Source organism: Phyllostomus hastatus, unplaced genomic scaffold, assembly GCF_019186645.2.
Source record: "Phyllostomus hastatus isolate PE091 unplaced genomic scaffold, TTU_PhHast_1.1 phas_contig_1, whole genome shotgun sequence".
In the NCBI taxonomy this organism is placed as follows: domain Eukaryota; kingdom Metazoa; phylum Chordata; class Mammalia; order Chiroptera; family Phyllostomidae; genus Phyllostomus; species Phyllostomus hastatus.
This window is the reverse complement of record NW_025333498.1, coordinates 20,034,483-20,058,411: the sequence shown is the minus strand read 5'-3', so window position 1 is coordinate 20,058,411 and position 23,929 is coordinate 20,034,483. Positions and strand designations below refer to the sequence as shown.

Sequence of the window (23,929 nt, the reverse complement as noted above, 5' to 3'; positions counted from 1 at the left end):
AATACTAGGAAAGTTGGTATCTGTCGTGAGTCAGATCCACTGTCTTTCCCAAACACACTTTAATATTTCTTACATAACTCCTGAGTGTGACAGTGAATGTACATTTTATTTTTAAGTGCACTTCAGTTAAGAGCCGTTTTGTTTTATTTCTTTAATGATCCTGTCAAGTATAGCAAATGTGGCAGTTTTGATTTTTCAAATGGTCAGAAATGCAAGAAAAATAAATTCTGGTTCTCTCAGCCAGCATCCTTCTCCTTCATAGAAAAGAAATATATTCCCATTTATGATGAAAGGTTCTTTGCTTTTATTTCATAGCACATATTGGAGAAAAAGTCTCAGGGTCATTTACAGTTTATTAATTTATCTCACTGTAAAATCTGTCTATAATGGGGCTGTTGGGTCATTCCCTCACCCTTACTAAGAGATAACTCCAGGCATTTCAAATCAAATGAATTAGAAATAAAACCATTAAAATGATAATCTCTGTACTTAGAGATGGATCCCAACTTAACACTTTCCCCCCAGGAATTTGGGCCATGTTAATAAAAACTGTGTTTTTCTCTTTAGAACACAGGACCAGATTCTAACAGTCTGGTCCGTATGTTAGAATCATATAAAAGTTAATCATTTTGCTCTGGTGCCCGGGTGTTGTATGTGAAGAGAAGCTGTAAACCACAGCTGTGTGGAGTAACATTGTGAACTTTACTGGTGTGCACATGTGAGATGTCAGCAAACTACATAAAATGTCACTTAACTGAACTTGAGAGTTGGAAGTGGGAACAAGGACCACTAAGATCTCATTAAAGTTCAGATTTAGTGGAGTGGTTCTATTCTTTGGCAGTAGTTCAATTTACACAAAAACCAAATCAGCTTTTCTCCAGAGGGTTAGGTTTGGCTAAGCCACCATGGTGGTTGCTGGGTCATGGATGGGATCGTTGTGTGGAGGACCTGATTTGGTGTGTAAAGGACTTAAAAAATCCAGGCGTCATCTAAAATCAGTTGGGTTCAACCAGTTTGGCCAGGCAGCAATCCCGTCAATTACTCAGTGCTTGAATCTGATTAAAACCCCTGAAACGACCACAAAATCTTCAATTAGGTCCTCCTACTGGAAGGGCATCCTCAGCATTACTGCTCAGTGCCCTACACGTCGGTATCTAACCTTGGGCAAGGGAATACTTTGCCTCAGTTCCCCTTCTTGATAGATTGGGAACATGGCTCACAGGATTGTCATGTTATATTATTCACTTCACACCCTTAGCGCAGTAGCTCCTACATCGTAAACATGCAGTAAATGTCAGTATTTAAGTACTGTCAACCCTTTCTTGATCTGGTGCAGAGGGACAAATATAGGGCAAAATAAGTAGATTCCTTCTTTATTTTCTTATCTCTGGCAGATTTTTAAAAGATAGTAGATAGCATTACATGACACTATGGACCCTTCCTCATCCATGGTGCTATGCTAACTCTGCAAAAATGGTTCACAGTCAATTGCTTATTTCCATGGAATAATGAGCTATAGTGTTCTTAAATGACTGAAAGAAGAATCTGTGATACTGAAGTTTGCCAAGAGATGGACGAGATGATCCATCTATAGAAGGCAAGAGTAGAAATTATTTAAAATGTTGTTCTGTGCATTAAAGCATCCTCAGTAAACTTAACTTTGTGTGGGGAACTTGGCAAATCTTATAGCAGGTAGTGAAGGAATATTTTTTGAATTAATGTATGGGAATAGAAGTACTAAATGCCTAGCTTTAAAGAGTTTAATCTCTATAAGGAATCAAATTATTTCTAAAGAAAATGGTCAATATAAGGTAGAATATTTGCATTCACTTAAAAGGACTCAGGCAACAAGTGCACTGACCAACCATAACCTCTACAATTAGCATAGCATTGTGATGCTTGTGGAGTTTCTTCATCAGAGAAACAATGTGTTTTGTTGTTGTTGTTGTTGGCCTTTATTCACAATAGGTCCTATACTTAAAAATGAAACAGTAATTAATTGCATCCCAAACATGTAGAGTAAGACTTTAATTTAGAGAGTTTCTGAAGTCATGGATGCTGCATCACAGTTCCATAAAGCCAAGGTCTCAAAAAAGAAACAAAGCCTGAACTTAAGAAAGTAAACTTACATTAACTTCATCCTTCAACACCACGATACATGTAAGGGTTAGTGGAAGAAGTTTTGTGGGCATGGCCATTTTATGAGTTAGTAAAACCAAACAAAGTTCATATTTATATGTAATGTGGATATGCAGAAAACCTGTGGCGCTGTAGCTTAGCTGTAATGCTGGCCTTAGAGTAACGCTGGCCAATTAGGCCTGTTGTAAGTTTTTTCTCCTATAGAGTGTAACCTTTCTCAGTATACCGGTCCTTACTTCCTAGATTTTTAAGCTTCTGTAGTTTTTCTCAATGATGTAGACCTGAATGTTCAGATGAGGTCCATTAAAAAAAAATAAAGGAGCTAGGTGATAGGGAATAGTCACCCCTTAAAAGAAAGCAAATTAATCGGAATATGTGAAAATTAGACTTGGAAACCTATAAATAAAAAGTTAGCCTTCAGTACTTTCGAAGACTCAATAGGAAAAACAAAGATTTATGTAAGTGATGACTGCGTTCATTATTAGCACCTAATTTTTTTCAAAATGCCTCTATTTGCTAATATGCAAATTGAAAGCACACTTTTTTACTAGGAGAATATATATTATGATGTTGAAGATAAGCTCCTTGAATTACTTAATCTTTAGGATATTGCGGTAAGGGAGCAAAACACTACTGGACTTTTGTCCCCTTTCTCATGTGCTAAGGAAGGAGACTAATATAGAAACTAGACATCTAAATAAACTCGCTTTAGCCACAACAGCAAAGTGAAGAAAGAGGAGGAACTGAAAAGAGATCACAGAAACGGAGTCATTGCTAGTCACTCATGGTGATCAGCTATGAGGAGAGCAAATTAAAATTACAAGCACAAAAACAAGTTACTTGCCATTCTCTAGCAATGAAAGTACTAATGTGGGGGAGGAAGAAATTTTCCTCTACCTTTCTAGGTTCCTTCAGCTGGTATAATAATCAAATCTACATGAGACAGATTAACAAGAGAAAATAACCAAATGTAATTACATACATACATCCAGGGGCCCCACATGCATGAGTGAGTCAGAGACCCCACATATGAGAGTTTCAGAGACAGAACGGTAACATGAGTTGTGTATGACATCCTGAACTAAGGAATGAGGTAAGATGCCCTGAGACTTCAGCAGGGAGGAGGGTAGTTCACAGGACAATAAGAAGAGCAGATGTTCAGTAATTAGAATTTTATGCTGCCCTATAAATAGGTCGTGAAAAGTTATCTCTGGTGATAACTTCTATTGTTGGCAAGGCCCCAAATTTAAATTCTTTAAGGGAGAGGTAAAAGTTTCTCTTAAGCCCACAAGGTTTTGATTTTCTTCAGCTCAAAAAAATCCACATGCCAAAGTAGTACATCTTGGGGAGGACTGTTCTGAACCCCTTCACTAACCATGGAGGCAATTTTTGGAGGGAGGAAACCTGGCAAAGGAAGGATTTACTAAGACATCACATGTTACTGGAGAAACCTTAGACACAAGCTTTGCTATTGTGCTCTTCCAGTGGCCTTCAGGTAGAGTGTTTATCCATCTGTGTGGCCAAAGTTGAATGGTTTGGATATAAGTCTCTCAGACACTCATACCAGTTACTACAAATGCTAATGAAGCCAGAGTCTTGAGTAAAGTCCCATATGAGGCAGGTAGTTGCATGTGGAAAAGTGTCATTCCATAGTATGATTAATCCTGTGAATTAGGATTAATTCATAGAATTGAATTAATTGAATTACTAGAATCCTAAATAAATTGCCCACTCAAGTTATCTATTGATGGTGGGCCAGTTGTATGATTTCCCTGTGTGAAGCACATTATGTTTCTTTGTGATTTCAATTAAGACTGAGAAAGCCACACAGGGCTTCAGAAAACAAGAGGCTATTACCTTCCCATTGTGCGAGATGATGACTGAGTACTTGGAAGTATAAGCACGTCTTTGGTTCTCTTCCATTTGCATGAAAGCAATGAAAACACCAAACTTGAAACTGAGAAACCTAGATTCTTACCCCAGGCCTGCCATGGACTTTTGATCACTTCTACTCTCTGTGACTTGGAATTATATGTCAAACAAGGATTTTGAGTAGATCAATGGTCCTCCACTCGTGTGCCATAGCGTTCTGCCATGGCATCCATGGAGCTAACCCTCTGTGGTTATGCAGCTTCATCAAGATCAATGTCCAGCAATGCGGTGTGAGAGGGGTGGACCTTTCCTGAGAGGGAGCTACAAGGAACAGTGTAATATGGCCCTGGTGACAAATTCTGTTCTCCTTCACATACAAACGTCTCACTTGAGTGAAGTGATACATTCATCTATCCATGAATAAATTAGACCTGGATTAGTTGTCAGAAGAGAACTAGTAACTGAAGATTTGGAACAGAGACAGGAAAGGTTTGATGGGAATGGAAGAGGTCGGTACTGCCTGGAAGATTTCGGGGCAGGGCATGGAAGTAGGGGAACTGGTTGTCAGAGTAAGGTGGAGACACAGCCTTAAAACCACTCTGCACCTCCAGAAGCGGGAATAGGCATGGGAAAAGAGGTGTAGGGGAATTTGAATATATCCTTTGCCAAAATTACAGTTTTGTCCAGGACTAGACCTGACTGGACTAGAGACCACTCTGCTGCATATGGGTATGGCTCTGAGATTGGAATATGCGATTCTTACCTATCAGTAGTGTGGGCACTGATAGACAGGTGTGTGGGTTTCATTCTTTTCCGAATGGGTCGATTCTTCTTAGATGGATATCATCAGCCTAGGCTCCAGTACTCATGTGAATGCATGCCATGCCATATAGCAGCCATGTTACTTCTAAGCCAACTCCACCAAAAATGTGGGGAAGGCAAACAATACCCAGAGCTTTTTTAACCTGGCTCTATTAAGGGCAGATTCTTGTTATTAATATAAACTGAACTGGCAGCTTCCGCCAGTGTGGCAATGAAATGTGGAACACAGGCACCTTAGCTCCACTACTGACCTAGTTAAGAAAGGGAAGCCTTGTTACCTTGAAACATTCTGATGATTGGTACAGGTGTTTGCTGGACTGACATCCTATCCTGTTCATGTGTTTTAAAGCTGAATGGGAGAAGGGAAGAATTACTATTTTTCCTCAGCTCTACAAATTTGAAAATCTCTGAGTCACAAATCTTTAAAGCTGTAGTTTACATTCTAAATGAAAAAGAAAAAAAACAGTGAAAACATTGGTTTGGCTTCCTTCAAGCGAATAGTCTAGAGGTGTTCATCATACAGAAATTCATTGAGATGCCAACAATTGCCTATTAAAGTCAATACAGAAGTGGGAAAGGAGTTTCTTTTGGGCTTTGAATTTCTCACATGCGTGGTAAAGGCAAGGTTGTGTATTCAGAAGAGAGAGTGCATATCTTTCTTCAGTAAAACAGCCAGGAGCACGATTGGCCTCTTATTTGCTCTTGATTTCTTTCCTCCACAAAACTATAGCCCCTTCCATATATATATAAATTATCCATGTTCTTTTCTCTCCTTTTTTAATATTTTATTTATTTACTTTTGGAGAGAGGGGAAGGGAAGAAGAAAGGGAAACATCAATGGGTGGTTGCCTCTTGCACACCCCCTACTGGGGACCTGGCCCACAACCCAGGCACATGCCCTAGACTGGGAATGGAACCAGTGACCCTTCGGTTCACAGGCTGGCACTCAATTTTAGACACACTAGCCAGGTCTTCTTTTCTTGAGAGATTAAGTGGGCTGGGAACTCTTACTCCACCCCCGCCCCACCATTAAAATCAAACTTCATACTTTCTCTCCTGGCCTCCTACAACTGTGTCTTTTTTTGTTGCTATTTTGAGTTTTTTCAATGTATTGAATCTAAATCAAGATACTGTTATAGATTTAGGATATAGTTATATAAAGACAAACTAAGTTGTTTTTTAAAACATACAAAGTACTATATAGTACATTTTATACAGCTACTGAATTTAACTCCTTGCTTTTTTATTAGGTACAGAAATTAGAGCATTTCAGTCACTGCAGGCATCTCGCTAGCATGGGTCTGTCCCTCACTGACTCCCTAAATGGTGTTCACACAACCTATTGATAAGACAAAGCAAAGTTCATTGAGAGATTGTCACCTCTCAAAGCTTTGGCAGTGTCTGGGAGAAGGAAAAGCAGATCAGAATTTATTGAGAGATCAAATTCGATGTAAAGCAAGTCTCTCAAAGCAAGGAGGCTGGGTTGGGATTGGGTCAAGATCACACACAATGCAAAGTCCACAATTGGTGGAACAGTGAGCTGAGGATTTTGAAGTGAGGGATCTGCAGAATCATAGGGCTTGACATGTCTGTGGACATTTTCCATTGAAGAGTTGATGCGTCCTGGATCTTTAGGGAAGTTCCGGTAATGAATAATCAAACCGTTTGTGGGGACTGGAGACTCCCAGGAAATGAAATTCATGTTAAAAGACAGGAATAGCAGCAGGTCATTTTCATGTAGACAGCAAGGTATGATTTGGGGCCTCAGTATCTAAGCTGACTGTTGGGTACACGGCTTCAGTTCTCAGGTCTGTTTGGATAACTTAATCTGCTAACAGATGAACTGAAGTATTTGAGTTTTTTTATTTGCAGCTTCTTTTTTGGTAGCAATTTGACACAAGCCTTTTACATTTCAGCATTGCTTTGCAACAGTTTGTTGGCTTATTGGCCTATTTCTTGTGCTAGGGAAAATTAAAACAGGAAAACTTCTCAAAGAAATGCCCACCAGCAGTCACCGCTGACACCCTGCAACAAATCCTGTGCACCCAGAGGGGGCAGCAGAGGGAAGCCGAATTCCACGAGCGATTGTTTAAAACAGCAACCCATCCTTTGGGGCAATTTTTAGAGGCCACTGAAGATGAAATTGTGGGTGTCGGGTACTTTGCAAGAGATGAAAATCCTCTGAAGCAGCCAGGAAATTGTCATCTTTTAAAAGTTCCTGCTCTGTCTTCAGACCACTTGTCTCTTTCCCTTGAATTTGGAAGCAGGAAAATTGTGTGGGATCACTGCAAGCTCCACTTCGGATTCTTTTTAAACCGAGTTCCCACGTAGGACATAAATTCCATTAAATGCCTCTGACTTCCTTTTTCTCTCCCGCACACACTCAGGGGAAGTGCAGGAGGGTGGTCTGGGGCGGTGAGGCACCCTTAGCCAAAGATGCTGTCTAGGGGTAAAGTCCTGAGGATGCTCTTACCATTTGAAAGAAGTGTGAACACTTTATTTACATTTAAATTAAAATGGACACGTCTTACAGGTTATGTTTCTAAAAGGTGTGTGTGGCACATCTGCTGAGGTCTATTGTTTATTCATGCTGTAAATCCTTTGAAATGTGTGAAAATGCTTCCCACTCATTATTAAGCTCCTGCCACCCCTGGATTACAACTTTGATGTCACCAATCCTGCTTCAAAGGGTTCTTTCTGGGCTATTAATCACAGTTTAGCCTCTGAAGATATCGCCAGAGAAAACATTGGACATCTTTGTGCTAGACTTGCTAAAAACTTTGAAATCTTGGGTGTATTGCATATGCACAAATCGCAGCATTTCCTTGCATTGACAACTTTTTACTTTGCTACAGAAACAAAAGGCATTATAGGTAAAAATATAAACAGATCTCTTCCCTTGGTTCGGGAGGCTAGAGATGAGAGAGGAGATGAAGGGGAGTTGAGTGGTGAAATAGGGGAGAAGAGAGTTTGCGCAGGCCGCTCAGACCCTTCGGAAGTAAAAAGCAGAAGGAACCAGAGTGACTAAGAGATTGAGGTTCAAAGGAGAGTTCTGTTATCATTTTTTCTTATCTTTCACTTGTTTTTTAACCAACCACTGTTCACAGTGGCAAATTACTGAGATTCCCTTGCCTTCTACTGTCTTTGAGACCTATGTTAACTGTTGACCGAAAATAATAATATTAATAATGAATAGCAATGCTAATAATGTGAAATGAGCATTTAACCTTGTACCAGCCCAATACTGACAGTGGTTTTTGTGAATTTCCATGAATGCCCATAGCAACTCCGAGAATAAGGTAGTATTGTCTTCCAATTATACACAAGGAAACCAAAGCTCTGAGATGCTAATCTGTTCAAGGTCAGACCCCTGGCAAATGCAAAGAATTCAAGAGGCTGCTGTCCACACTTCCACTGTGGCTGGCTGGGTTCCTCCCTGCCTGCCAAGGGACACATACTGCCAGTCCTGCTCATCAGCATGTCTTAGATCCTAGCAGTGGTGTTCTCTGTTACCCACCTTCTCTTTAGGGAAAACACTCAACTTCTTTTTTCTTCCATAATCATCTTCAGGGAGTTGCAGTGCCACCCTGACCAGTGTAGCTCAACTGGTTAGGAAAGCAACAGGTTGCCAGTTCGATTCCCAGTCAGGGCACATGCCTGGGTTGCAGGCCAGGTCCCTGGTTGGGGCGTGCGAGAGGCAACTAACAGGATGCTTCTCTCTCACACTGATGTTTCCCTCCCTCCCTTCTTCCCTCCCTTCCCTTTCTCTAAGAATAAATAAATACAATCATTTTTTAAAAAATGAGTAGCAGTGCCCTAAGCAGAGACTTTTAAAAAACATTGTGATAAAAATATGTAACATGAAATCTGCTTTCCGGATACGTTTTTAAGTGTACAGTGAAGTCTTGTTCATTAGGAATTTTTCATCTTGTCTGACTGAAACTCTATACCCATAGCGCAGCAGCTCCCCCATTTTCCTGTTCCCCACTTTGGCCCTGGCAACCAGCGTTCTCTGTTCTTGGGAATGTGATGACTTTCGGTGCTTCATATAAAGGGACACATGCAGTATTTGTCCTTCTATGACTGGCTTATTTCACTTTCCATGATGTCTTCCAGGTCCATCCATGTTGTCCCAAATGGCAGGGCTTCCCTCTTTCTTAATGTTGAATATTCTATTGTAAATGTCGATATAAGAAGTGTCCAAACCTGGATTTCTATGAATTTATTTGAGCCAACCTGATGACAAAAAAATCTCAACATAATTGAGAAAATGCTCCAAAGAATGGCAGTTTTACTGTTTATTTTATTCATCAGAAGCAAAGGATGAGATGTACACAACACTATATGAAATTCATTGATGGTGTATTTAGGGAGGCTGGAGAAAGCGAAGTGAAGGAAGTATCTGAGTTTGGATAAAGAGTAAAATAGACACGTGGTAGGTATAGGATAGTTAACAATTAATGTGAGTAGTACAAAAGGTGGTATTTGTGCAACAAGATAACAATGAGAGGTTCTGTGGTCTCCTGCTCCAGCGGGGAATTGTATCCTGAGGGGTCAGGAAAAGAGGGAAGTGCTCTGATGTTCCAAAGGTACGTTATCATAGATGCAAACAGACAACAGACAGGCTCAGTTAAAGTAAAGGTTGACCTTTGTCAAGGAAGATGCTGGTCTAGGACAGGACTGCCTGCTGTGGCCTGCTTTTTGTTAGGAAGTTTTAATTTCAGGCTATCCTACGTGGTTACATTTAGTCTCTGAGTTTGTAAGGCTGCCATGCAGGCCTCCCCTAAGCTTGTTAGGTTTCGCATGTGGCCCCCTTTTTGTCCACATATGCATGTACCCCATTTTCTCTATCCATTCATCCTCTGATGAACATTTAGTTTGTTTCTTCTGCTTGGCATTGTGAATGAGGCTGCAATGAACATGGGGGCACAAATACCTCTTCAAGATTCTGGTTTCAGTTCTTTTGGGTAAATACCCAGAAGTGGGATTGCTGGATCATATGGTAGTTCTTTTTTAACTTTTTTCCAAGTACAGGTCTTTTACCTCCTTGGTTAACTTATTCCTGCGTATTTTATTTTTGATGACATTGTAAGTGGGATTGTTTTCTTAGTTTTTCTTTCTGCTAGTTCATTATTAGTGTATAAAAATGCAACTGATTTCTGAATATTTTGTGTCTTGCTACTTTACTGAACTCATTTATCAGCCCTAGTAGCTTTTTTGGTGGAATCTTATGGTTCTCTATATACAGTCTCCTGTCATTCTTCCTTTCCAGCTTGATGCCTTTTCTTTCTTCTTCGTGTCTGATTGCTGTGCTAGGACTTCCAGTACTACATTGAATAAGAGAGGTGAAAATGGACGTCCCTGTCTTGTTCCCGATCTTAAGGGAAACTCTTTTATGTTTTGCCAGTTGAGTATAATGTTGGCTGTGGGATTCTCATATGTGGCCTTCATTACGTTGAGATATGTTCCCTCTATTCCCACTTTGTTGAGAGTTTTTATCATAAATGAGTGCTATATTTCATCAAATGTATTTTCTGCCTCTATTGATATGATCATGTGATTATGATCCTTCACCTTGTTTATGTGTTGTATCACATTTATTGATTTGTGGGGAGTGTCCAACCTTGCATTCCTGGGATAAACCCCACTTGATAATGGTGTATGGCCTTTTTGATGTATTGCTGGTTTCAGTTTGTTAATATTTTCTTGAGAATTTTTAGCATGTCTGTTCATCAGGGGTATTGGCCTATAATTTTCTTTCTTTGTAGTGTCTTTATCTGGTTTGGGAATTAGGATAATGTTGGCCTTATAAAATGAGGGAAAGCTCAAGAGTTTTCCCTCTTCTTGTTCTTTTTGGAATAGTTTGAGAAGGATAGATGTTAATTCTTCTTTGAATGTTTGGTTAAATTCACCTGTAAAGCCATCTGGTCCAGGACTTTTGTTTGCTGGGAGTATTTTTTATTAGTACTTCAATTTCTTTACTTACAATCTGTCTATTCACATTTTCTGATTCAGTTCTGAAGATTGTATATTTCTAGGAAATTATTCATTTCACCTAGATTGTCCAACTTGTTGGCATATATTTTATCATATGATTTTCTTACAACCCTTTGTTTTTCTTTGGTGTCAGTTGTTACTTCTCCCTTTCATTTCTGATTTCATTTATTTGGGTCCTCTCTCTTTTTTTCTTGATGAGTCCGGTTAAACATTTGTCAATCTTGTTTATCTTTTCAAAGAACCAGCTCTTGGTTTCATTGATATTTTGTAAATTTTTTAGTCTATTTTATTTATTTCTGCTCTTATCTTTATCATTTCCTTTCTATCATTTCCTTTGGGCTTTGTTGTTATTTGCCTTCTTTCATGTTCACATAATCTTCCTTAAATTCCTCCTTAATTCCATAAATATAAAAGAAACTGCAAACTGTCATTCTGGGAGCTATTGAGAGCTCACTTCCCAGCATGTCATCAGTTCGGCTTAAATAAACTCTCATAAAAATTCTTAACAGGCTTGGACATTTAGTTCAAGGTTAACTGCGTATTTTGGAAATTAATCCCTTGTCAGATACATGGTTTGCAAATATCTTCTCCTGGTTTGTAGGCTGCCTTTTCTCTCTGTTGATGGTTCCTTTCTCTATGCAGAATCTTTAAGTTTCATGTGTCTAGCTTTTCTATTTCTGCTTTTGCTACCTGTGCTTTTGGTGTTGTATCAAAGAAATCATTGTTAAGACCAATGTTATGAAGGTTTCTCCCTACATTTTTCTAGGATTTTTATAGTTTCAGGGCTTACTTGTAAGTCATTAGTCATTTATGAGTTGATTTTCATGTGTTGGGTAAGAACAAACTTTCTTCTGCTCTCAAGGTTCTTCTAGCTGATCTAATAATCAAATAGACATGAGACAGATTAGCAAAAGAAATTAACCAAATTTAATACACACATATGTATGGGACCCCACATACATGAGAGCGTCAGAGACCCCACATGCAGGAAAGGTTCAGAGATGAAAGTGGGCTTGAGGTATATAAGACATTCTGAGCTAGAGGTGAAGTAATGCACCTTTGGGGCTGCAAAAGGTCATTGCAGAATGATAAGAAGAGCAGATGTATAGTAAATAAAAGTTTTCCCTGATATAAAGATGGGTCAAAAAGGCTATCACTGGTAATCTTTTACTGGCAAGGTCTCTAATTTGAATTATTCTAGGCAGTTAAGGGTAGGAGGCAGAGGTTTCTCCTGAGCCTCAGGCTAAAGTTGCCTTTAGTTCAAAACAACTTGCATACCACAGAAGGACATTTTGGGGTGATTTGTTCTGGACCCCACACATGTATAGTGTAAGATAGACACCAGTTTCATTCTTCTGTATGTAAATGTCTGGTTTTCCCAATATCATATGTTGAAGAGACAGTCCTTTTCCCATTATGTAGTCTTGGCACCTTGTCAAAGATTATCTGATTCTATATGCGTGGGTTTCATTCTGGGCTCTCAATTCTATTTCATTCATCTATATGTCTATGTTTATGCCAGTATCATTCTGTTTTGATTACTGTAACCTTATAATATATTTTGAAAGCAGATAGTGTAAGGCCTTCAGCTCCCCCCCGCCCTTCTCAAGATTGTTTTGGAGCTTCCAGGTCATTTGTGGTTCCATATAAATTTTAAGATTGTTTTTTCTATTTCTGCAAAAATACCATTGGGAATTTGATGGGACTGTATTGAATCTGTAGTTCTCTTTTGGTATCATGGACATTTTAATAATATTAAGTCTTCCCATCCAAAAACACAGTGTAGGGTGGCAGACTATGCAACCGCAGTATATACCACGTTGGCATAAGGATTATTTGGAGCTGAAGATAATTGAGAAGCAGATGTAAGAAAAACTCTCTGTCCACCACACCACCCTATTTGCCTAAAAGCAGAATATAAATCTGTAAAGCAGGACATAAATTTTTAAAAGCTCTTTGCCCTCCCTCCTCTCCCTAACAGGAAGGACAGAATTTAATGACCAGAGACAACTCTATACTCTATAACAGCCGAGAAACAGTACCAGAAGAATAAACTTTACTAACTAGCCCTTATCTTTCATTAGCTTCCCCATATATTTACCTTCCTACAATATGTTGCCCGAGAAAGTCAAAGTTCTTTTCCTTTATTTTGTAACTTTACAAACTTATCGTCCTTTGGTTTAGATGTTCTAACCACCCCTTTGAGTTATTCATCATTGGGTACTCCTGTGTGTACACCTATGTGTAAATGTACGTGTTAATAAACTGCTTGTTCTTCTCTGGTTAATCTGTTTTCTGTCAGTCTAGTTTTCAGGTCCCCAGCCAATGAATATAAATGAGTAGAAGAAAAAGACTTTTTTTCTTCTCCACAACAGAATGTTTTCCCATTTATTTGTGTCTTTAATTTCTTTCAGGGATGCTTTGTAATTTTCAGTGTATAAGTCTTTCATGTTGGTTACCTTTGTTTCTAAGTATTTTATTCTTTTTGATACTGTTATAAATGACATTGCTTTCTTAATCTACTTTTAAGATTTTCATTCTTAGTATAGAAATGCAACTGATTTTTTGTGATTCTTATATCCTTTAACTGTTTTTTAATTCATTTTTCAGTTTTAGCAGCTTTTTTGTGGGATCTTTAAGATTTTCTACATATAAGAACATGTCACCTATAAACAGAGATAATTTTACTTCTTCCTTTATGATTTGGATGACTTTTATTTTTTTTTCTTGCTTAATTGTTTTAGCTAAGACTGCCAGTACTATGTTGAATAGAAGTGGTAACAGGGGGCACCTGGTTTTGTTCTTGATCTTAGAGGAATATCTCCCAATTTCTCACGGTTGAGTATGTTAGCTGTGTGCTTTTCATATATGGCCTTCCTATTCCTAGTTCGTTGAATGAATTGGAGACTTGTTGTTATTTCTTTTTTGCTTTTGAAACTAATAGAAATTAAATCCATATAATAAATTATTGACAAAATATTTATTACTTATAATTATTATAATATATGTATAATTTATATCATTGAAGTTCCCAATTCAAATTTTCCCAAACTTTTCAAATTCATAGAAAATCTTTTGAAAAATTCAGAAAAATATCACACAAAGAGAAAATTACTCATGATCCTATTTCACTTTACTCTACTTTAACATTTTTGTCCTTTTCCCCCCAGGTAACTTGGCTCAGACAAGAGCCAGAATAACAGCAGCCTCAAGATCTTTGCCTCCACATTTTGGTGCTGGGAGAGCCAAGGTGAGTGATAGGTTTGTGCCCAAATAATATGGACTGAAAGGTGCCTGCCTGGGAACAATTCTAGGTGAGCAACGTTAGTCTCCTTTATCTGGCCCACTACATGGGCAATGTGGAAAAGAAACTAAGGCATTTAGGAATTAGGAATTAGGACATTTGATACAACATTATGGAAGCCTTTAAAATCCTGTGTAAACGGGAAAAAATATTTTCTCCACAGTTGGGGGACTATAAAATAAATCAAACTGATAGATTAGCAAGAGGAAAAACAAACATACTTTATTCATGTACATACAGGAGTTTGCCAAGAAAAATGACTCAGAGAGTTAGATTTTTGAGGCTTATATTCCATCTTAATAGGAGATGAGAAGGAGAGAGACATTTTTGGGAGAACAAATGACTTCTGAGAAAAATACGAGGGGGAGTTCCCCCTAAAATGGGAGTCATCTTCTGGAAGACAGGTGGCGCCTTGTAGTACAGGCTTCCCCAGCCCTCTAGGTCAGTGTTCTAGGAACCCATGTGTATCAGTGCACCAGCTGGCATTGTTGTGAGAGGCTGTGTTCTGCTTTAGTGAATTTTTTGGGAGACTCTTTCAACGTGTTTGCCCATTTCATGATGAGTGATTTAAGAGCAAACTGCCCACACCACACTGAGTGTGTTCAGCAGTTTTTGGCCAAAAAGAGCATGATTCCCATCCCCCACCCTCCCTGTTCACCTGATCTTGCCCCAGCAACTTTTTTTTTGTTTGTTTCTCTGATGAAAAAAGTCCTAAAAAGGAGACATTTTGCCGATGTGGAAGATGTGAAACAAAAAATGGCAGAAGCACTAAAAGGCATAAAAATCAATGAGTTCAAAAACTGTTTGAAGCAGTAAAAAGGAAGTCTCGATAGGTGTAGTGTATCAGATGGAGAGTATTTTGAAGGTGACTGAAGTTGAAACATGTAAGAATAAATACACAATTTTTTATAAATAAAATCCAGTTTTTGTGCCCCCCTCACCCGTAAATGGCCTCTTAGGGGAATAGATGGGAAGTACAATAGTTTTATGATAATGTCTGTTTAGGCAATTTCTTATCCCAATGCTGACTTGTCATCTCTGGTGACAGGAGTCAATCTTCCCTGGTAACAAAACCCCCAGAGAGGGGTATGGCGGCTGAATTCTTTTGCAAGGCTCTGCTTCTGGGCAAAGAATGGAAGTTCAGAAAAATATTCTTGCCATTCTTGATTCTTCCATGTCTTCAGCTCAGAATCATTCACGTGCCACTGTGGCATATTCTGGACCTTTTAGCCTGAACAATGATACTTGAAAATAAAGTCCATTTGGAAGAGATAAAGCACTTTTGCTTGAAGCAATCACCAATCCACAGAGGAGGGTAACGAGGACCAAATGGAGTCAGTGGGGAGGAAAGAAACAAAACCCTTTGCTATTGCTCTGCTTTGCCCTCTGAAAAATGGGCAGCATACTTGTCTATGCAAAGGGGATGTAAGAGGTGTTAATAAATTTCTTGCTGTAAAATGTTTTTAACTATTCCAACCTTCCATCTTATGTTTGGCAAGAATCTCTAGGACTGGCTGGTTAACATTCATTATGTATACTAACACCAAGAAACAATTAAGTTAAAGGTAATGAGGTGATAAACAAGTCACTGGATTTTCTTATCTCTGTTTACTTTGATGATTAAATAATGTACTTATTTTTTTAAAGATTTTATTTATTTCTTTTTAGAGAGAGGGGAAGGGAGGGAGAAAGAGAGGGAGAGGAGCATATCGTGTAGTTGCCTCTTGCGCACCACCTACTAGGGACCTGGCCTGGCAACCAAGGCATGTGCCCTGACTGGGAATGGAACCAGCAACCCTTTGGTTCACAGGCCAGCACTCAAATCATTGAGCCACACCAGCCAGGGCATAAATAAGCAATACAGCCACAATAGCCAAAGAGAAAAAAAAAAGAAGAAAAACCTCCTTAAGTTCATTTCTGCCTCATCCAAGAAAAAAGAACAGAGGTGGCCTCATAGGAACTGGCCTCGGACACACTCCACGCCCCCACCCGGGCCGGGTCGGGCCAGCCTCGCTTTCCTAGTTAGTGCTACGGGGGCTTTTGAGAGGAACGGTGTTATGGGGACATTTTCCTTAAGAGATGGATGGGTCACTTGATAGCAGTAAAATTTCTTGGCAAAAGGCCTTGTCAAGAAGATAAATAGAAGCACTTCTGAGGTTTCAGGATGCAGTAGCGGGTACTAACCAAGACCAGAGGAAAAAACCCTTCAGTGTTTCATTTATTACTGAAATAGATGGTTTATGAGACTTTCTGGAGTCTATGTCTTTATCCTAGAGTAAATTAGTTGACAGATGAGGCAAATCTTTTTAATAATCTCATGCTTTCAGACTGTTTTTATAAGTTATGTCAACCATATTTCTATGCAGTCTATAGCATATATAAGGCAGTATATAATGTTTAAGAAGTAGGTTCTGGAGTCAGAGGAGGAATCAGTTCTAGCTATGGCCAACTACTAACTGCAAGGCTGGGAAATTTACCTAAAATCTCTGGGCCTTGACTTCCTCCTATGTAGAATGGGAGTAATAAGAGTGCTGATGTCATGGGGTCACTGAGAATTCAAGGACAATGTAGGCAAAGTGTTCAGTATACTGATTTCCCATTGGAAACAATAAATGTTTTATTATTCACGTTTTGATAACCATCTGAAAGCAAGCTCATTTTTATGGGCTTGGGATCTGTACCATGGTTTACAAAGCTTGCTCATGACGACTTTGAAGGCTAACCAGCACATCTCACAGGGAACCCAACAGGGCATCGGTCATGTGGGCAAAAAGCCAGCTTGTTCAGCTCCAATTGACTTATATTATTGTTTAAATTGCTGTTTTAGGAAAAATGTATACTGATTTTATTCAGAATATTGGTTCTACTAATCATTTTGAAATTGGTTTCATTGGCTGTTTTCTCTGCCAATAAATAAAAAGATCTTTCTGTGTTGCATAGGAGCTAGTGTTGCCAGTAGAAATAGGACTCTTCAACGGAGTTGTGTGACAAGCATTTGGGGATTCATACGTAGGAGGATGTGAGCAATTATAGCAAGACTTGTTGGAGTCAAAACAAAAGACTTGCCCCAGGTGCCTAGTGTCTCATCCACGACCAGGTGGCTCAGCTCCGTCTTGCTGTGGAAGAAGTCCTGGCCCTGGTGAGCACAAGTGCCCACCAGGAGGGTCAGGATCCAGAAGTGTGATGCCATCACTCTGGGCTCCAGTAGTCCAGGAGAGTCTCTGCTCCCAGCTGCGCTCTGGCCAGATCAGCTGACACACCCAGGCCCATGTGGCTGCATCAGATAGAGAGCTCCAATGTGCACCACCCACCGAGATGGGCCTTTGTTAAGCTTTGATTACCTTTCCTTGGGTTTGGGAAGGGGTAAGCTTTCTTTCAAACTAACCAATCTTCTTCCTAATTCTTTGCAGTTTTGTGCTGGCACCTTCCCCTATGCCATCCCTTTTCTGGATTTTCTGGCGTTTCGTGCCCTTATCCTATCCAGTCCTTTCCCCTTCTTTCTCCTACTGTGGATGCTTCAAAGCTCTGCTTCATCAGCTGGTTCCTACTGTGCGTGTACTTACCTTCCTCTGCGCCATCGTGGCTTCTACTGCACCCAGCAAAGGAATTTCTCCTTTACTGTTTTATCTCCCCCGCCACCGTCCCCCCACCCCAGTAATCCCAGTTAACAAGCTGGTCATCCTCCAGGGAGATTGGACAGCCAGTTCTTCCTGCTCACTTGGGGATTAGCATCTGTCTGGTGGAGGATGCAGCTGTCTCCTAAGGAGTGTGTGAACACTACAGCTTCCTAGTTAATCAGACTTAATGTCTAATTCCATTTGCTTCCTTCCTTTATTAATAACTAGTTACCTATGCTAACACTAGTCCTTACTTTTGCCATGGAACAAAACCCTGCGTCCTTGATACTGATCATCACACTAACACTAAATCAAATACACTAATGATGGTAGAGGAACTGACTGATTTCTTCTGTGTGCAAGGCAGTGTTTTTTACTAATAAGGAAAATGGGAGCTCCGAGAAGTTAAATAACAAGTTCAAAGCCACATAGCTTGTAAGTGGAGGAGCCAGAATTTGAACCATGTGTGCCTAATTCCAAAACTGTTCTCTATAGCACACACCCCCAGAGCCTAGGAAAGTTTGTCTACTTTTCTTCCTGTGAGGTAAAAACTTAAAACATACTTTGGGATAGGCTGTTTTTTTCTTGTGAAATTCTCGCCTTTGGGAAGAACTATTTGCTATATGATCCCCCTAATAGAATCTCCTTTCTGGATTATTTCCAAGAGGCCTTTTTTTTTTTCATTAAATGAAACTACCATTAACTAAACTAGCTCAGGAAGACAAGCTCTTAGGTTAGACAATAACCTGCTTATCACTTTTGGTTTTGCTACTTTGGAATTCATCAGAATTCTCTAAAGTTCATGATAGACCCAGTGCACACAGAGGTCTCTTAGTTTCAAGAGCCAAGACAGGCAACTCTGGAATGTGCCTTGTCCAAAATTTTCTCAATTAGACTTGAAGCCAGAGGGGCAAGTCCCTAATGGGCCCCGAGCCAAGAGGGTTCTTGACTTTGGGCAGGAGAGAATTCAAGATGCAAACCAAGCAAGAGGTTAAGTGGAAAAGCAGGTTTTATTGAGCAGAGAGAACAAGCAAGAAAATCCACTCCATAGACAGAGTGGTGGACTCTTCCTATGAGAGAAGGAAGAGAGGCCTCAACCATCTAGAAGTGAGCTTATATCTGTCTGTACTTTATATGGGAAGTTGCTGGTGTGGGAAATAGTGGAGAAAGCTTGGGAGTAACTTTAGCCTTTACAAGGTATATTTTGTGGCCTGGTGTTTTCCTTTTATGGTATAGGTAAACGATAAGGTGTGAGTGAGTAGCTATTAAATCATCTTTGCAGGAATTTTCTTTGTCTAGATGCTCTCCATGGTCTGCTTGCATCTCAGGCCAGCCGGGGTCCATGTCAGGCAGCACATAGCAGGCCACTGACATAACTTTGTTTGACTTTAGTTAACTTAGGTAGTTCTCATGGCCCTCTCCTATGTTAGATTCACTCTATATGCTCAGGAGAAGCAGTGACTATGCAAATATGAGAGAGACCCTTGACCAACCCAAGACCTTTCCAAATTCTTAAATTAGGAAATACTCTAATAGCATATTATTTATTCTTTAAAATACAGTACTAAATGTAGGTGATGAACTGCAGACAAGTATTAGCATTTCCCGGTTACACATAACAACCATATAGGTGTTTACTTACTTCCCAGGAGTTACTCTGTATGTGAGTACAAGGACAGAACTTAAAGTCAGGCTGGGTGGTTATACCGGGGAGCCCAGTTTCAAGCAGCCTTATGACTTCTTTTTGCAGCCTTAAGTGCAAATTGGTGCTTCATTCTATATTTTTCCAATTTGCTTCAGGGAATGAGTACTGATCTTGAAAACAATACATATTATATATTTTAAATTATGTCTCAGCAGAATTAACATATACCAAGAATTTTCTGAGTACTAAGCTGTTAAATTCTCCAATGCCAGGGTCCACTGTAATTTTGAGGGGTGGTAACAGGTAAATTTTCCCAATAAAAGAAATGTGGATGAGCTTTTCAGTGGCCCCTTCACAGTGCATTAGAGCCTGAGGGGTGGCACTAGCTGTCTGATTTGAATAAAAAGGAAGGGAAATGAAGGAGAAAAGGCAAGGCTCAAAGCAAGATGGGGTTCTTCAGGGAGAATCACTGAATAAAAGGAAGTGGGGAAATTCCTAAAAGTTTAGGGTGTGCATGTGTGTACATATGTATATGAAGGTCAGGTAGTGGGAAAAGAAAATAAGGAGATAAAAAGTTAAAGAAAACTCTCAGAATCAACAATCTGACCAAAGGTATACCCTAGCTAAGACCTCCTTTCATTTGATCTTGAATAGCTTGCCCCAAACCCCATCAACTCTGCGTTCCATCATCCAAGAGGAGGTGAGATGGAAGGAAACCTTTAGGCAGATGACTCTGGAGAGAGTACAGTACTGCAGATGCAGTGGATGTGCTGCATTTGTTTTTCCCTCTTCTACATCAGCACAGCCTTCCTTCTCAACACGGAGCTTTTGTTTCCTCCTTTCTCATTAAAAGAAATTTAAAAAGTCAAACCCACAGGAGGTTGTACCATTGCTTCAGCTGCATACAAATAGACTGACAGCTTTGGGAACACATCCAGTCTGCAGCCTGGAAAAAGAAAGCTGCATTGCCCCCTGCTATCGTTTCCCTTAGACACAGTCCATATTTCTGCTCACTCACTATTTAGGTTGCCTTTCTAGTTTTTTTTTTTAAAGTTAGCTCCATGTTTATTCTCCTTCTTAAACAAACCTGTTTTTCTTTATCCAAGCCAATTGAAGCATTTCCTTCCATTTTGCACACAGTTTCTTAAATAGCCCCTGGAGGCAGGACTAATTATTCTCCCTGCTCCTTGTGCCTCTGTTCCTTCAGCACCCACTTTTCACTTTTGTTGAACAAGGCCGCACATGTCTTCACCCCATAGGGAGGCGGCTGCCTGGACAGCAGTCCACCGAGCAGAACACACGTGCTGACAGTAGCATCTTCCTTTCAAACGTTCTTGCTTCAGACCCTTGCCACCTGTTCAGAGCAGATGGGAAGCTGCCACAGTGGAGGCCAGTGCTGAAATGCCACTTGTGCATTCTGCAAACCAAATAGCTTCATGTGTGCAGGAGCAGGGCGTTTACTGTTGAGGTACAATAACAAAACACAGGCTACTTATAATTGATTCCTATGATTGTTTTTATTCATAAATTCCTTTCTGTCAGCCCAGTAGTTGGAACAAATGATTGGGAGCAGAGGTATTCCAAGTTCAGGTCCACATGAGCACGTGGGAACTGTGAAAGGCAGGAGGGGGTGGCAACATCAGGGTCTGAGAGTGGAAAAGCCACTCGAACTCACCTTATTTTCTGCAGTTCAACCCGGGCTTTGAGCCCATATCTTCATAATCACGCAGCTTCGTGGGTCTTTGCCCAGTTTTCTTTTATGAAATAGTTTGTTCTTATGTGACATTATCAGAGAACTTACCAGGGGCCCATTAGAACATGGAGAAATATAGAAATAACACTGATGGGGGTTTATACTTAGGTCATATAGCACTTTGCGGAGTGTGGTCGTTGTCAAGTGAGTAGAACTGTGCAAATTCTATTTTTTCCTTTATATGTCTTTAAAACTTTTCCCCATAGGTACGCCACTGTATTCTAAACATCAAGGCCCCTCAGATATTTGACCAAACAGCCTTTCAGATTTTCAGAAAGCCAAGAAATGAATGGTCTATCTCCTCAAACCACCTCTCTCTGCTTATGTTCTTTATGTTCTAGGTGGACACTCTGGAAGTAATACGGCATCCGGAAGAAACCACCAACATGAAGAGACAGACCATGGCTTCTTACTTCCGGGTATGGAGTCTTCCTGATCTCTATTCTGCCTATTTGCAGGAAGGACTTGCCAACACTTCCCACAAGAGACCCAGATTTGATAGAGTTGTTGAAATAAGAGCAAAGCACAAGAGCCAGTTTTAAAAGGTGGGGGTGTGGAGAGAGAAGAGTACAGCCAGAAACCTCTCCCTCTGAGTACAATGTTCTCTGATCTCAGAAAGATCAGATGAAACCCCAGTGTCTACAGAGAGCCCTCTCTGCCACTGGCACACAGCCCTGTCCACTGAGTGTGCTGACTCTGTTAGCATTTGAGCTGCTTCTTGGCCTTAAAGCTATTGGAGTCAGCCACTTCTCCAGCATATTTACTGAAAAGCAAAGTAGTTAATAAAATTTCAGAAGGTGGCTTATCTAGTTTAGATCCTGAGAGAATCTGTCTTAGCTTTGACTTTATTTTCCTTAGTTGAATTGTCCCATTGCAAACCCATTTGTGTGAGCCCAATTATTTCTCATCTTTACAGACTAATTCTTGATATTTCCTCTAGTAAAATGATCCCTTTGAGTGAAAACATTGTCTCTAGATGGGATCTGTTAAATGTACATCATAAGAGGAAAGATAAGATATGGACAGTGTTGTACCAGTTTGCATGAATTTGTTTATTTTTAAATTGTAGATTGGGTTGGAAGCCCCTTGGAGATCATGTACAACTCAGAGCTAATGCCCAGCCAGCTCCATGGTAGAGATGCATGGTAGAGAACTGCTAGTTCCAGGGACAAACGAATAAGGTTGCAAAATGGGGTCATCACAGGAAGAGGCTCTGCAGGGATGGGAAGTCAGGTGGGAAGCTGGGTCAGGAGCTGGAGATGCCAGACAGGCTGAGGGATAGGACCTGGGAGCCAGCACCATGGATAGCAGGCTTTACAAAAAGCTAGCAAGTTCAAGAGGCTCTAGAATCAAGAATTCTAATCTAGCCAACTGTGTTTCAGAGGCAGCTGAGAATTGAGCTCAAGGCATGAATTACAGGGTCCCAATGGCCTTTGTGTTCAGCTCTTTATCCATGTAGTTATCCCTGCCACAGCTTCTCTGACAGGAGGGCATTCAGACCCTGTTTCATCAATAGTGTTTTATATTTCTAATTGCTACTTGTTTCTTTTTAAAAATATATTTTATTGATTATGGCATACAGTGGTCCCAATTTCTCCCCCTTTGCCACCCTGTACCCAGTACCTGTAATTGCCTCTGGCAATCCCTGCCTTAGATTATGTCCATGAATCATATGTACAAGTTCTTTGGCTACCCCATTTCCTGTACTGTTCTTAACATCCCCCTATTTGGTACCTACCAATTTGTATTTTTTAATCCCTGAAACTTTTCCCCCATTCTCTCCCTTCCACGTCCCAACTGATAATCCTACAAATGAGTTCTATGTTTGTGATTCTGTTTCAGCTCACCTTGTTTGCTTAGTTTGTTTTTCAGGTGCAGTTGTTGATAGTTGTGAATTTATTGCCATTTTAATGTTTATAATTTTGATCTTCTTTTTCTTAAGTAAGTCCCTCTAATATTTCATATAAATATGGCTTGGTGATGATGAACTCCTTCAGCTTTACCTTGTTTGGGAAGTGCTTTATCGGCCCTTCCATTCTAAATGATAATGTTTCTGGATAGAGTAATCTAGGTTGTAGGTCATTGCTTTTCATCACTTTGAATACTTCTTGCCAGTCCCTTCTAGCCTGTAAAGTTTCTTTTGAAAATTCAGCTGATAGTCTTATGGGAACTCCCCTGTAGGTAACTAACTGCTTTCCTCTTGCTGCTTTTAAGATTCTCTCTTTATCTTTAACCTTTGGCATTTTAATTATGATGTGTCTTAGTGTGGTTCTTTTTGGGTCCATCTTGTTTGGGACTCTGTGCTTCCTAGACTTGCATGTCTATTTCCTTCACCAAATTAGGGAAGTTCCACTTCATTATTTTTTCAAATAAGTTTTCAATTTCTTGTTCGTTCTCTTTTCCTTCTGATACCCCTATGATTCCAATATGGGTATGTTTGCAGTTGTCCCAGAGGCTCCTTAGCCTACCCTTGATTTTTTCTTCTTCTTACTGTTCTGATTGGATATGTTTTTCTTTCTTATGTTCTAAATAATTGATCTGATTCCCAGCTTCATCCACTCCTCTGTTGGTTCCCTGTAAATTTTTCTTTATTTCACTTAGTATAACCTTCATTTCTGCCTGGGTCTTTTTTATGCTGTTGAAGTGTCTAATGAGTTCCTTGAGCATCCTAATAACTAGTGATTTGAACTCTGCATCTGTTAGATTGCTTATCTCCATTTTGTTTAGTTCTTTTTCTGGAGTTCTGTTCTGTTTTTTCATTTGGGCCGTATTTCTTTGTC

At 39.9% G+C, this 23,929-nt stretch overlaps 1 protein-coding gene across 1 annotated transcript in view; it reads left to right on the top strand.

Moving 5' to 3' along the window:
* Nucleotides 1-23,929, top strand: part of MYO3B (myosin IIIB) — a 386,538-nt gene that overhangs the window by 194,451 nt on the left and 168,158 nt on the right. Inside the window, exons 22-23 of the mRNA XM_045820463.1 lie at nucleotides 14,001-14,080; nucleotides 21,491-21,568. Coding sequence (XP_045676419.1) covers nucleotides 14,001-14,080; nucleotides 21,491-21,568 — 158 coding nt within the window. The remainder of the gene's footprint in view (nucleotides 1-14,000; nucleotides 14,081-21,490; nucleotides 21,569-23,929) is intronic.